The sequence below is a fragment of the Ostrea edulis genome, chromosome 6, assembly GCF_947568905.1.
Source record: "Ostrea edulis chromosome 6, xbOstEdul1.1, whole genome shotgun sequence".
Taxonomy (NCBI): Eukaryota; Metazoa; Mollusca; class Bivalvia; order Ostreida; family Ostreidae; genus Ostrea; species Ostrea edulis.
In genome coordinates, this window is record NC_079169.1 from 20,257,126 (window position 1) to 20,272,029 (window position 14,904).

The 14,904-nt window shown below is 34.6% G+C and overlaps 1 protein-coding gene across 1 annotated transcript in view; it reads left to right on the forward strand.

Annotated features, from left to right (window-relative positions):
- Nucleotides 1-7,281: 7,281 nt before the first annotated feature.
- Nucleotides 7,282-14,904, forward strand: part of LOC125645867 (uncharacterized) — a 51,361-nt gene continuing 43,738 nt past the window's right edge. The window contains exon 1 of the mRNA XM_048871753.2: nucleotides 7,282-7,447. Within this exon, the coding sequence (XP_048727710.2) occupies nucleotides 7,343-7,447 (105 nt within the window). The 5' untranslated portion in view covers nucleotides 7,282-7,342. The remainder of the gene's footprint in view (nucleotides 7,448-14,904) is intronic.

Below are 14,904 nucleotides of genomic sequence, written 5' to 3' on the forward strand. Positions count from 1 at the left end.
GATTCGGATTTAAACTTTCTGAGTTATCCTCCAGAAACCAAAAGTTTTTGGAATTTTAAATCTATTTTCGGTCACTGTGACCTTGACCTTTGACCTATTTTCTCCAAAATCAATAGGAGTCTTCCTCATCTGGTACACAACAATATCTTAAAATATCATTTGATTCGGATTTAAACTTTCTGAGTTATCATCCGGAAACAAAATATTTCTGAATTTTTCATTCTATTTTCGGTCACTGTGACCTTGACCTTTGACCTTTTTTCTCCAACATCAATAGGGGTCTTCCTTACCTGGTACCCAACAATATATCAAAGTTTCATTTGATTCGGATTTAAACTTTCGGAGTTATCATCCGGAAACCAAATTTTTCTGAAATTTTCATTCTATATTCGGTCACTGTGACCTTGACCTTCTTTCTCCAAAATAAATAGGGGTCTTCCTTGCCTGGTACCCAACAATATATCAAAGTTTCATTTGATTAGATTGTAAACTTTTCGAGTTATCATCCGGAAACCAATTGTTGACGCCCGCCCGCCCACCCGCATCACCAAACCAATAGCCGAGTTCAACTTCGCTGCAACTCGGCTAATAAAAGATATATTGGGTGACCCCTTCCCCCCAACTTGAAAGTTCTGATATAATAGTAGAAGGCACACACCACCACCACTTAAGAAAATGAAGATATTATGAGGTGCTCATAGTAGAAGACTCTAACCACCCCATCCCACCCCCAAAGATGGAAGAAAATGAAGTGTAGGGGGAAATTATTGAGGGAATCAAAGTAAAAGAAGACTCTTTTAACCCTTCACCCCTACATTAGGACTTTGAACATCGGATAAAACATCTTGGTTTGTTTGGGTTTTTTGTTTTATATTATTGCTGTTTTCGTTAATCTTTTTTAATTATTATTTTGAATGACAAGAAATTTTGAAGAATCCATTTTTCCATTATTTTTCTTCTTGTTGCCCCCCCCCCCCTCCCCCATATAAAAATGACGATACATGTCTGGTTATTACATGTACATTTTGCTTTGCAACACATGCATGCATACCAATTGTATGGTGTAGAATTGCACCCTTTACCAAGTTTTCCTTCATTTACGCAGTGTAAGGAATGGTAAACCAAAATCACAAAACAAAATGCATGAAGGCCAAGATAATTTTAAGCGTAGGAACTTCATTCACGAATACATAAATACATGTCTTCAGAAAAATCTCATGCATGCATCGCAGGACTATAGCATATTTCTGTAACATGCCATAATAATTGCTTTCAGGCTTGAGTGTAATTTATTCATAAATATTTTCATTTCGTAGATCTGGCACAATGGATATATTCTGAAAATTTTTGTCGAATTCAAATGTATTCGATAAGATGTTAGTATTCATAAATCAGTAAAATTCGTGTTGAGGTTTTATTTGATATGATACAGTGTCAATCTACTGTAATGCATTAGTAGGATATGCAAAAGGCAAGAGTATAAACATTTTCTAGTATCTATATCTATATGATCACGAAAAAACATTATATAATTTATATCCGGATTCATATGCCGATTTAGATATCAATAAAAACAAAGCTGCATAGTTTGGGAGAGGGGTTTCGAATGAGTCTGATGAAATTAAAAGAAGGAACCCCACATTTGCATTCAAACTAGATGCACTTCAAAATGAATTCATTTCTGCTCTGACTGAAAGCATGATTCTAAATTCGGGAACGAATCTTGCATACAAAATAATTAATAGGGGAACACATACATTCGAGCTCCTTTGGAATTTAATGAAATGCAGATGTTCACCTTTTTTTAACACGAATTGATATGTTGTTTCAGGCTTGGTTGAAGTGGGTTGGAGTGGGCAGGGAGGCTGGGCTGGTCTGCTCTCCCCACTTTTTTGACAATTTACTTTTTTTCGTTATTCTAACATACAAAGTCAGTTTTCTACATGCACAGTTTAAACTAATATTTTTTTTTGTTTAGAATGAATTCAATTATAAGCAATCAACTCCTGTAAGTTTTTAATATATTGTCAATCACAATTTTTCAAATAGCTGGAAATTTTTAATGCTTGTAAGCTTACCATTATATCAGTGATCAATTTTCTTTCCTTCTGTGAAATGATATATTGTACATCGAAGTAGGACATTTTCTCTCTCTCTCTCTTGTTCAATCAATGAATATGGACATACAGAGACCGTAAATAATTATGTGGTTCCCAAAGAGGCAATAAAACTATATTTTCCTTTTATATGTGTCTATGTGTAATCAACTGTTTATTATGGATTGCAAATGTAATACCCGCATTTTCAAACGGTTAACGCTATTTGGTACCGCTTGCAAGTCTCTTTCTCTCTCAATGAATATGGACATAGAGACCGTAAATAATTATGTGGTTCCAAAAAGAGACAACAAAACTATATTTTCGTTTATAAATTTCCTTTCATATGTGTCTTTGTGTAATCAACTGTTTATTATGGATTGCAAATGTTATACACGCATTTTCACACAGATGTATATTTTCGATCATTATTCCCTTATTTATATATCCAAGTTTGTATATGATCATCGATAAATTTTGAATTGAGCACGCAATATATCCAATTACCAGATGCTCAGTGTATATGATTAGATTTCCTATAAACTGCAAAACCTCGACCAGACAAGCATTCAATACAGGAAAAATTTTCGACTCTGACATCTCCCCTGATTGAAGACACCCTGTTTGGCACGGGTGAAGTGTGTCGCAGTCTGTATAATGGAATGACAACGTGTTGTAAAGTTCTAACGAGATACAAATGGAGTTTATCATTTTGTTTCGTGGATTTATCAGAATAAAGAGAATCTAATATTTTCGGTAAGTGCACATCTCCGATACCCGTTGAATAGACGTAGGTATTTGATACAGTTTTTTTCTCCCGAATATGCCATATGCATTACATATTATGCATATGACATGCACCTGTATTTTGCAAGAATTGATATAAATAATGTATTGTATGCTCTTTGTTTATTCCATTCTATCAGTATATAATTGGAAAATGATTTCTCCGCATTTATTTCATAAGAAACTGCAAATACTTGCATGCACTTGCAAGTATGCAAGAAAAGCTTTTTTCGCATTTTTTTTCTAAATTATCTAAACTTTCGGAATGTTGCATTGGTATACAATAAATATTTTGTAATTTTGAGCAAAGCATAATGTTTTAAAATGTGATTTTATTTGTTTCGCATTCCCTATATATTACTATCGGAGATGTGCACTGGTCGAGTCCACATAGAAAAATCACTCAGGTGTAACAATCACATTTGGGGTATATACGGGTAGAGTAAATTAGGCTACCTGAGAGAAATATGGCGGATAAGATGAGGAAGGTGTACGTATTTATTAATTCATGTCAGCTTTAATAAAGATATTTTGAATGTGTAGAAAAACATGACCATGATTAAAACTACTCACCGTAGACCATCATCTGACTGTTGAATACAGGTCAACTTACCTAGAGTGTACTGATTATTTAAACCAGCCAGTATGAAATTGCACCACTCAAGATAAATTCTGATGATTTCGATTAGAGGATAAATAATACATAATAGTTATCATCTAGCATCCGAGTAATATTCACATTATCAAATAGATGGGGGGGGGGGGGGTCCTTCTGTCACGAGTCCTTCTGTCTCTTTGATAATGTGAATTTTACGAGGATGCTAGAAGATGACCGACTTGTCACATATTTCAAAAGCTTCTCATTTTACATTATTGAACCATACAGTCAATACAATGGTAGATTGCCATATACCATCGTCGGACGATGCATGTGTATATAAAAAATACGATTTACTCGTAAAACAGCAATACTAACTTAACGAAAACTGATTATCCCTGTCATTATCAATCACATATTGGTGGCTTCATCAATTATTATTCAGGAATTTAATTCTATGCATGCATTTGTACAAATTTTTAATAAAACATGTATAACACAAATATTAAAATAGGAAAAGGGATTAAAGACTTGCATTAGCAATTTTTTTTTATAAAATGAGAGAGAGAGAGAGAGAGAGAGAGAGAGAGAGAGAGAGAGAGAGAGAGAGAACGAACTATTTAACATTACTGACTGGAAAAAAGACGGTCACAGGTATGTTTATGTATATCTGTTACATAACACTTCATGTCTGCTTCAACGCCCCAGATATCGATCGGCGCTCGCTTTACCTGTGAAAGTAATTTCAAGAAAACTGATTATCCCTGTCTTGTTTCTATTGTGTAATTATGATGTTAGTACCACCCATGCGATAACAAGGTGGGAGGAGTTCGTATTATCACATATGCGATAACAAGACCCTGTTGATGATAACTAGATACAATTCCTGAACAACAAAATAAAATCACTGTAAATATGTGTCAAAGAAGAGTTATGAAAAGTTAAACAGAAAACACAAAGATTTTAATTACTCATGTGAAACATGTACCCTGAGTGGCCAAAAGTATTGCAACAAACATGGCTGATGTCATCACAATTTTACTCGCTTCAAAATTTATTTTTATTGCTGACGCATAACAAAGTAAGCATAGGTCGTGATGTCAAGTATGCGAATTAACTAAGATACGAATTATATGGGGAAACCGTTTGTACTTCAAAGTAGCAGGCGATTTCCGGTAAGGTATCGAATGAAAACAATGTCGAAGAATGAGAGAGAATTGTCAAAGGACCTACAGAAAGAGATTGTAATTCTAAATTCAAAGGGATTTAATGACAACAAAATTAGTGAATCATTGGGAATCTATCGAAGCACTGTTGGACAAGTTTTGAAAAAATTCCGTCCTAAAGAAAGTGTTGAAAACGATCCCTGAAGTGGAAGGCCCCGAGTGATAAATGAGAGGGGTGGTCAGAAACTTTATCGCATTCTGAAAACTAACAGAAGATAATCTCTTCAATACTTTACATAAACTTTTAATAAGAATGAAGGCACAAATGTATCCAGGAAAACTGTTCGTCATAGGTTACATCGGGAAGGGTACAGGAGCCGCAAATTTCAGAAAACGCTTACAATCGCTAAAGTCAACAAAGAACACCGAATTTTGTGGTGCCGAAGAAAAGACATTGGAAACCTGAACAGTGGCAGAAAGTTATTTTCTCAGACGAAACACAGGTAGTCATTGGACAAAATAACTCTGTAAGTTTGTGGAGAAAATCGTTCGAGAAGTGGAAGCCTTACCGTCTAAACCAACGCAAAACGCCCATGAGAGTAAGTTGTATGTTTTGGGGTTGTGTTACCTATGATGGTATTGGTGTCCATGTACCTGTTGATAGAAATCTAAACTCAGCAAAGTATATTGAATTACTGGATAATCACTTATGGCCTGTTGTTGTCAAACGATAATGCCATCCCCACTCCTCTAGATAGACCAATACTTAGAAACAAGAAAACGGCATTCCAAAATTCAACTGGCCTGCACAGTCCCTGGACCTTAATATCGTTGAAATGTCTGGCGTTGTATCAAAATCAAACTGTCCTGTGAGTTTGATGATATTAAAAACCGGGATGACCTAATGGCTGCAGTGACAAGAGTTTGGAATGGCCTCTCTCAAACATGCATCCGTACCTTCCATATCTTCAAGACTACGACAAGTTATTATTCAGAAAGGCTTTGTAACCAAATACTAGAAAAATGGTAAATAAATAATGTTTATTCATTTAAAGTTTGTTTTTTTCATGCAGCTGTTATTTACATTGTGATGACGTCAGCCATGTTTGTTGCAATACTTTTGGTCACTCAGTGTACTAAGTATGCTGTTAAACTTTTCTCCCGCCACTCGATTTGGTCCCTTGTTTCGCTTGGCACCAAATATCTTGGAACTTGAGAAAAGTTTACCAACATAACTGGATAGGATGCAAAATGGTGACTACCATCAATAAAAAAATTAGTGAAAAGCGGTCGACGCATATGCGAAACGTGAATATAACAAACAGTGATAAATCTCATAACTCCTATAAGCAATATAAAATAGAAAGTTGGACAAACACTGAGAAATCGCTGTCAAGAGAAATAGCGGTCAAAAAAATTGTAAGAAACAATTATAAAAAAGCCTAACTATAATAGCAAGGCTTCTGTTGGAAACGGAAAACCTTAGTAAGCCTGACATGTACTTTAATGCGAGCGGATCAAATGGTCTTATTTCAATAATTAGATTGTACTAAACCCGGATGGGACACAAAATGGTGACCCATATCAGGGACCATAATCACTGGTACTCAAAAGACCATCGTCCTGATGCTTGATGAAGAGTAGCCACAGCGACCGCAAAAACTACAAAACTGGACTCTAATCCAACTTCAAAACCAAGACCCGGTTAATTTATCGCTATTTCTGCTTACAACGGACGGCAATTAAACAAACTGTAAAACCATATTCAAAGTACATGTATGTCATATTTCACCTCGCAGTTTATGCTTCTTATTTTCATATTAACAAAAGACATCACAAAAATAAACACTATGACAAACAAATTTCAACCATTTCTTGGAAATAAAAAACCGCAAAACATAATCCCTTCGCGATACTGTATTTTCAGCAAATTGTTTAAAAATTCAGATTTCAAACCAAACAATAAGACGTGTAGTATTTATTCATGATGTTGAATCGAAATTCTTATTAGAACAGCGAAGTCTATAGAACTAAAATGAGCAAATGTTTACGTAATCTTCCCGAGGTCAAATGTCAGCTTTTCTAAAGACCTCACATGAAAAAATAATGAATGTAATTAATAGCGAGCGAAGCTCGCGTCGCGTAGCGACGCGACGAGCTCGCTCCAATGATTACACATATGAGTCACGTGATTTGCTCTTCATCAGCTGAAAAAAGATGACTATTACCCATAATGCTTCTGGAAAAATATCGCCGTCACTGCAGTATACTTCATCGACAAACCCATAATTAAAATAATTAGATTGTTTAGAAAGTACCATAAACGTTTTTAAATTCCAGACAAGCTTTCTCACAGCTTCAAACGTTTTGTTTTTGCTTGGTTTGAGAGAAGAAGAAAAACATTGCAGCTAATAACTGTTTACATCCACCGCGTTATATTTCCCGCGTTAAATGAAGGGGCGGATAAAAGGCCTATAAGTCGTGTTGCAAGAACTAATGGGCTTCGCTCGCCTTAGCAGTCACACCGTACAACATATTAGGCAATACGATATACGTAAAAACAAATCCGTGCCGTGTGCACAAATAGTATGCAACGGGTATTTAAAATCCCGCCTCTTATATTAGTACCCAGAAAAGGCTACAAACTCCAGGATGGAAGATCATACAAGATACTGAAAATAGTTTCATATTTTGATATGAAGTGTGCATGCATATTTGGTTTTTTTACCTTTCTATGGACAGTAAATGGATCCCACTTTCGAGGTGGTATTTTTACATGGAGGCATATTTCAGGAAATCAGGTACATAAACACCTTTGTATTTCAAGAAAATCTAACAAATACGTTTGAATGGTTAATCACCCATTATTTTATACAAAATGAAAAGACATGTATGTGTCAGGAATATCATAGCATTTTTACGTAGACTAAAGTAACCAGAGACAAGTGGTGTTTAGGAGTTGGTCATATTGCTTTAAAAAAGGGTAGTTATGTGGATGTTTCTGAAGAATTTCTCAGGTGATATATACTCGTTTACTGGTGAGCAGCGTATAAATTCAACGTTCTGTGGCCCATTTTTCCATAACTGACAAATCATCAGAGACACAGGTTTTAGGATGTCATTAAATTGCTCAAAAAATTACTTATGGACACGTTTACGATCAATTTCATTCGCATATCATATGATATAAAGTATAGTTTTCCTTGAAATCTATAAAAAAAAAATTGCTGGTGGACTTTCAAATATCAAACAAACCAATGATACTTATAACAAGGCTTTGATTTCAATGTCCATGAGAATGTCCAAACATGGTTATATTTTTTTATTCAAATATCTGAAATATAGAATGTGTGAAATATAACATTCAAGAATTTCACATTCTGAATACGTTCTTTTTATTTTTACAATTGAGAATAATACCTTATTGGATACTCTGAATTCATGAATTCTCCTTTTTTTTTCCACCATTGAATATCATCAGGTAATGCAATATCCGCAGTAATTTATTCATAGATAAAGTAAGCACACTGAACTAATCGTCCATGCAGACTATATGTGCTGCGCTTTTTTTTATTATTTCACCGATCAGTGGTTTAAACTGGGATGGCATGCCTTCGAGTCCCACTCGTGACATGGCTGAGTCAATCTAAGATTTATAAATGATTAGTGATTAATTTGTCACCCGTCCTTGATAGTTAGGCGTGATCAGGCGTTGGCACCCTTGCTGGTAGGACCCTGGACGCAAAGCTTGGATATAAATTAGTGGTAATTTACCTACAGCTGGTAATGTCTCATTAAAAGTGTAACATTCTCAAAGCGACGTAAAACAAAAACCGTATTCCCTTGATACCGCACCTAATTCAAGTACATTTATTATGTCCCGACAAAGGCTCTGTTTCGAAGGCTTTGATACATTGAATTGACGGTATGTATTTTGATTTATCTAGCTTTGCCTTTGTTTACATTATATGATTTTTCACTGTTGATTTTTAATGTGTCCCAAACTGAATCAGTTGTTGTTAATTCGCTACATTTTTTTCTATCGTTCCCATTGATAATATGTTACCTATATCTTGTGAACAAATATGAGTGAATAAAACGTATTACAATCCAAGTATTCTCGTCTTTCATCACTGCCTAACACAACATAAGATGCATACAATCATTGATTTTCTTCGGGGTGTACATTAATACGGAAAAAAGATGTTATTGTCGTTTCAGTGACCTAGCTTTATTTGACGCCAAAACGATCAGACTTATATATCATTTCCGGTAATGTCTTCCGAGAGAATGAAGAGAGAGAGGGGAAGAGAAAGGGAGATATAATTAAAAATACATGAGAGTATGATGAACTGCGATGCTTCCCGTTGGCATAATTCATGAAACACGTTAACGCCAGAAACAGACAAAATGTAATCAATGCAAATTTAGACCCGATTTCACTCGGATATGATATAGTCGCTAATAAAGCAAATACAGTCCTAAAACACATGTCGTTCCACTGGAGGTCTCAAGTGGCCCCACATCCCGCCTAATTGACGTACAAATGAAACTTTGACTATATCTATGCCACTGTATCTTGTGCTCTATGGAATGTAATGTATATGTAACCTAATGGACCTAATCGAGCCCATGGCCAGCACCACGTTTAAACTAAATAGTAACTGTTCCTTCTATAGCGTCCGGTATTAGAAGTGAAAGTCACGGGTCTTTGGAATACGAAATCAAGATGTCCTGTTTCACGGCATGAATTGGTACGATATAGAACACTCGCCTAGAGCGCCACGTATATCAAAATATATAAAAGTACCACTCAAAGTTTGTGAGTGAAAACGAAACAACAAACAAGCAGAACTCCTAGGAACAGAAAGGTGTTTCGTGTTGTGAACTAAGAAGAATTCATTGACGTTTGCAAATTCGCCAGCCACAAGGAGATCGTACTCAAAACACCTTGATTTATATTTTTACATTTGACATAAAGTTGATGTAAATCAAGATATCGATTAACCGTTTTTTGCACCTATAGATCGATCTTCAGATAAGAGTTTTCTTCCATGCTGTCTGGCGTGTTTCATACCAATACTAATTGTTACGCCGATTTTTACACACTGATTTTGACGGAGTACTCCATATACCCAATCAAGATATAGGGCTTACGGCGAGTGTGGCCGGTTGACAGGGGATGCTTACTTTTCTTAGGGGCCTGATACCATTTCTGGTGTGTCCAGGAGTTCCAGTTTGCACTACTCTTAATTTTATATTCTTCATAGGAGCTGTCTTCACCAGATGATTCATAGGTTCACTTCTCATCCTTGCATTGGGGTATGAAACATGAACTCGAAACTGCTTGTTTTATACTCTATTATTTCTGTAAATGTCTTCCAAACCAAGTTTCAACATTGAAAATGCATATGCGTTTATGCCCTCGTACTTATCTATTCCTCAAAAGATGGGGTTAAGGTCCATTGCCTTTAAGGAATGACGAGGTACAAGGATTTTGTTTTACTTGAAATCCTCCTAGTTTGAATTTACCTATGATTTACTTATATTATTTTCTTTTTAATTAAAAATACGATTAATATATATATATATATATATATATATATATATATATATATATATATATTATTAGGGGAAACTTTGTACACAGAGATGCTAAAATTGAACTCAACAGAACATTTTCTGAAACTCCATTCCAGAAACGTAATTAAATCAGGACAAAACAGAGTTCATCGTTTTTTTTCACCGAAAACCATAGTCACTGACTCACCATCGTACCATCTAAACTTTGCCGACACTATTATCAGTGAAGCACCGTTTGTGAAGAACCTAGATGTATCGTTTGATAAGACACTTTGCATGCAAAAGCAAATCTCATCTGAGTATCGTGCTTGTTATCATCAACTACGTACGTGATATCGGACGAACACGGTCACTCATCACAGAAGATGCGTTCAAGACCTTAGTCTGTGGCCTCGTTACATCTCGACTCGACTACGCCAATGCTCTTCTTTCCGATATTAACACAACCGACCTGGCAAAACTCCAGCCGATACAGAATATAGCAGCACGAACGTGTTTCATACCGATTGTTAGGCCGTTCTTGGCACATTGATTTTGACTACGGATAACTCTGTTTACCTGATCAGGATATATGGCTTTCGGCGAGTGTGATCGGTCGACAGGGGATGCTTACTCCTCCTAGGCATCTGATCCTCCCCCTGGTGTGTCTAGAGATCCGTGTGTGCCCAACTATCTACTTTGTATTGCTTATAAGAGTTATGAGATTGATCAATGTTTGTTATATTCGCCCTTCATCACTCGTTCCAACAGATCTCCAAGAGAAGTGATCACATAACTCCTGTGCTGATTTCTTTACATTGGCTTCCTATTGACAAGCGCAATCAATACAAAATTATCTTCTACTCCTATAAAGTGATTCATTAACTTGGAAGAGGTGATCACTGTTTACCAACCAAATCGTTCCCTTAGATCTGAAAATTCGCTGACATTAGTTAGACCCAGAAGTCGAACCTCCACATATGGAAACAGGCACTTGGATGTGGCAGCAGCTACACTGTGGACTCTCTACCTGATACCCTCCGCCGTTGTCAGAAACCCTCCGCCGTTGTCAAAATTTGAACACTTTTAAAAACTAGAAAATCTTTTTAGACTTGCATATTATTTGATTGTACGACATGGAACTTTCCTAATGCTCATGTTTTAAATTTTAGTAAATTTACTTCACATTATTGATGTTTTGCTAGCATTGTTTTCATATTATCTGTCTTAATGCTATTGTAATTTCCTTTTACTACTTTTATAACATGCTGTATCATTTTTATTGTATGCAGCGCTTTGTAGTGGTATTTATAGTCATATAAGGCGCTATATAAATAAATATTATTATTATCATTAAAAGTAATGTAGCGCTCAAACAGAAAAGACTAGCGTCACAGGTAGATATTTAACTTATGGCATAGTTCCAGTGTAACATTAATGTTCAAAGAGCGATAACTCCAAATACATCTAACATCCCAAACCATAATGTTTAATCAAAAATGCAAACTATATTGCAACTGTTTCTGTGAAGTGCATCGAATTACTGAACGTTAAATGTTTCAATAAATATAAGAATAAAATCCACCCGGAGTACATTAAAGTTTTACTATAACATTGAAGAACTAACTCTATACTGTGCAATAGTGATTTTCTTGCACCAAACTCGTGTTTAAATGGTGTACATTACAAATTGTATGTTATATTTTTGTTTACTTTTTACATGATATGTTAATTAAAGTGAAGGTAACGACGAATTAAAGGTAGCATAAGAGACCTAGGAGAAGTAAGACCCCCCATTGACTGGTCGCACCCGCCGTGAGCCCCTATCGTGATCAGGAAATATGATATTTGAAACAAATTCAGAGAAAATAAAGCCCCTGGATTAGGATCGGAAAGTGAACGGACTGATTAATGCAGTCGATTAATTAGATATAGTGGTGAATTCTATATGCGAATTGGATCATATTCACAAGACTAACGAGAGAACATTTTTTAAGATGGCGAAATAATTTATTTCATTTAAGATTCCGTGTATTTGTCGAGGTTGTTTATCGTTCCAACGCCTACCTTGACACTTATCTACATTTCTGAGGTCATATCAGAAAGATCGATGGATCATTACTAATATGTTGTACAATAGTAAAGGGGTCCATTTGAACACCATACTTTGATATTTAAAGTTTACCCATCTAGCAATACATTGCATATGGGTAAGTTCCTTGAATACGTGCTGTTATACCACTGTCATCCAACGCTCTCCGAGAGGTATTTGGATAGGTATGTTATTCCAGACAACTTTTTGGGGGGCTGGATATTCAGAATTTATTCCATCGTATTTCCCATTTTTCAAAAGAATTATTATACCCCAATTTGAAGGACGGAGCAATGTGTACCCTTGGTAAGAAAAATGACTATGTTGATGTTCTTCGAACTGATGGTGTTGTCATGAGTTGCACAGCACTTTCTCCTTAGACTGGTGTTTCCTGCAATGGTTTGTGGTGAGGTAAAAAAAAAAAAAAAAAAAAAAAAACCTATGCCATTACCAGATCAATGTTTTACATCAATATATAGATTTCGACAAGATGTGTGACTTAAATGTTTTCTTTTTATATCCGAGTGTTTCTGAATTTCAGAACAAGACTTTGTATCCATGATATCTCCAACATTTACAGAGAAACATGTCAAACTTATACGATTCCAATTGTGATGCACCAGATGCGCATTTCGACAAATAATGTCTCTTCAGTGATGCTCAACCGAAATGTTTGAAAACCGCTTACAAGCGTAACATATGTTGCATATTCTCTCACTTTGGATTGATTATTCAATACAATGATATCATTTGTAACGTATGATTAAATTTGGCGCGATACAAATGATATCATTGTATTGAATAATCATCGAATTGCAGAATTAGTAAGAATAGATTAAATAATTGAAATTATATATTTTTCAATTCATTATATCGGATTTTGAAGAATTAAAACAAATGAATTTCAATTTGTTAAAACGAGTTAATAAAATGTAGTTGGATGAAAATGTCGCAAGATCAGACACCTTATAATTATATAATTAGCTCGTTATAACGAGATACTAACTCGTTATAATGAGATATTACTCGTTATAACGAGATAATTAACTCGTTATAACGAGTTATTATTTTTTTTTTCAAATATGAGACTATTCGGCTTTCGTAGTATCGTGCCAAATTGCTGAACAGCATAGGAATGTCACATGTGAATATGGACTGTACATTAGATACAATACTGTTGAAAAACCTAAAAATTACAAGAACGATACTTGATATGAATCGAAACAGTTTGAGTATGGCATGTTTAATAAAGACTTAAATTACAATTCAGTTTAAGCTTAAAATTGAAATATCTTGTACATTCAAAGTGAGAACACATTCAAAAATCAGTTCATAGATGTATAAAATATTGCGTGTGTTATTGCTTTCTTTAACTAAAAAAAAATATCATTTTTAAAAATACCCCTTCATAAACAGAAGAATATTGCTAGCTCAAACTGAAAAGGGCATTGAATTTCAAATCTACCAATGAAATTTTATTTATGTTTCACGAATTAAACTTCCTGATGACCATAAACAGAAAACAGACTATGGTTAAATAAATCGGTCTAGTATATTTACAGTTGTTGGGTCCTATTGAAATGTAGTTTTAGAACATCATTGCGAAGTTTATTCCAAATTTATGTTAATTCTACAATTCATGTTGATTTGAAATCCCTTGATATACATAATGGTAATTACAAGTGATCGGGTTAATCCATGATCGCAATTCTATCTTGCTAATCTACAATTCACTCACTACAGCTTCAAATCCATCAAACCATGTATCCTATATTCATGTGTATATTGAAAAATATGAAATATTTACTATTCATAGATGGGGATCAGCATGACATGCCTTTTCTTTTGAGACCAATAAATTACATACATATATTTACAAACATGTTTATTAAATGTAACCTAGACACATTTAATCAATGCACTATATCAATATTTCTGAATGACGCGCCAACTTCATTTAAATGTTTGTCATAAATCATTATGAGAATATCAAAGCGGAAGATTGAATGCTAAACGTGATAAGACCAAGGATTGGTAATGTTGAAACCTTTTAGCAATCACATTGTCTGTTTTCTGACACGATGTCTTAAATAGTTTTCGGTATAAATTCATTATATCAAATGTTCATATTTTACACAAAAGTAGTTGACTACAGCTAAAAGACGCATCAAGATTTTGGTGTCATGAGGTCAAAGTACAAATCCACAACACACTTCCATTTTCTAACTTTACTAATTTCATTGTGGCACATTAACTTGATTTTTTTTTCAAGATGAACCTTTACTATTTTCATAGAAAAGTAATTTATGATTGATAAGGATATTTATACATGTAGATTATATGGGCATGTGTTCAAAATTGGTCTCCAATACAAAATTAATATTCTTTCACAGGGACAGAATACATTGAAATATCTTGTTGTTTTATAAAATATAGCTTTCTATTTTGATCATATAAATGAATGATTTATGAGATTGGTCAAATCACTTTTCAACAAAAAAAAATTAAGAAATTTTATATAAAAAGGAGAATACAGATTTCGTTAATTTATTTATATCTATTCAGCAAACAGGTTTGTTACAGTATTTGGTTATATTGAGAATA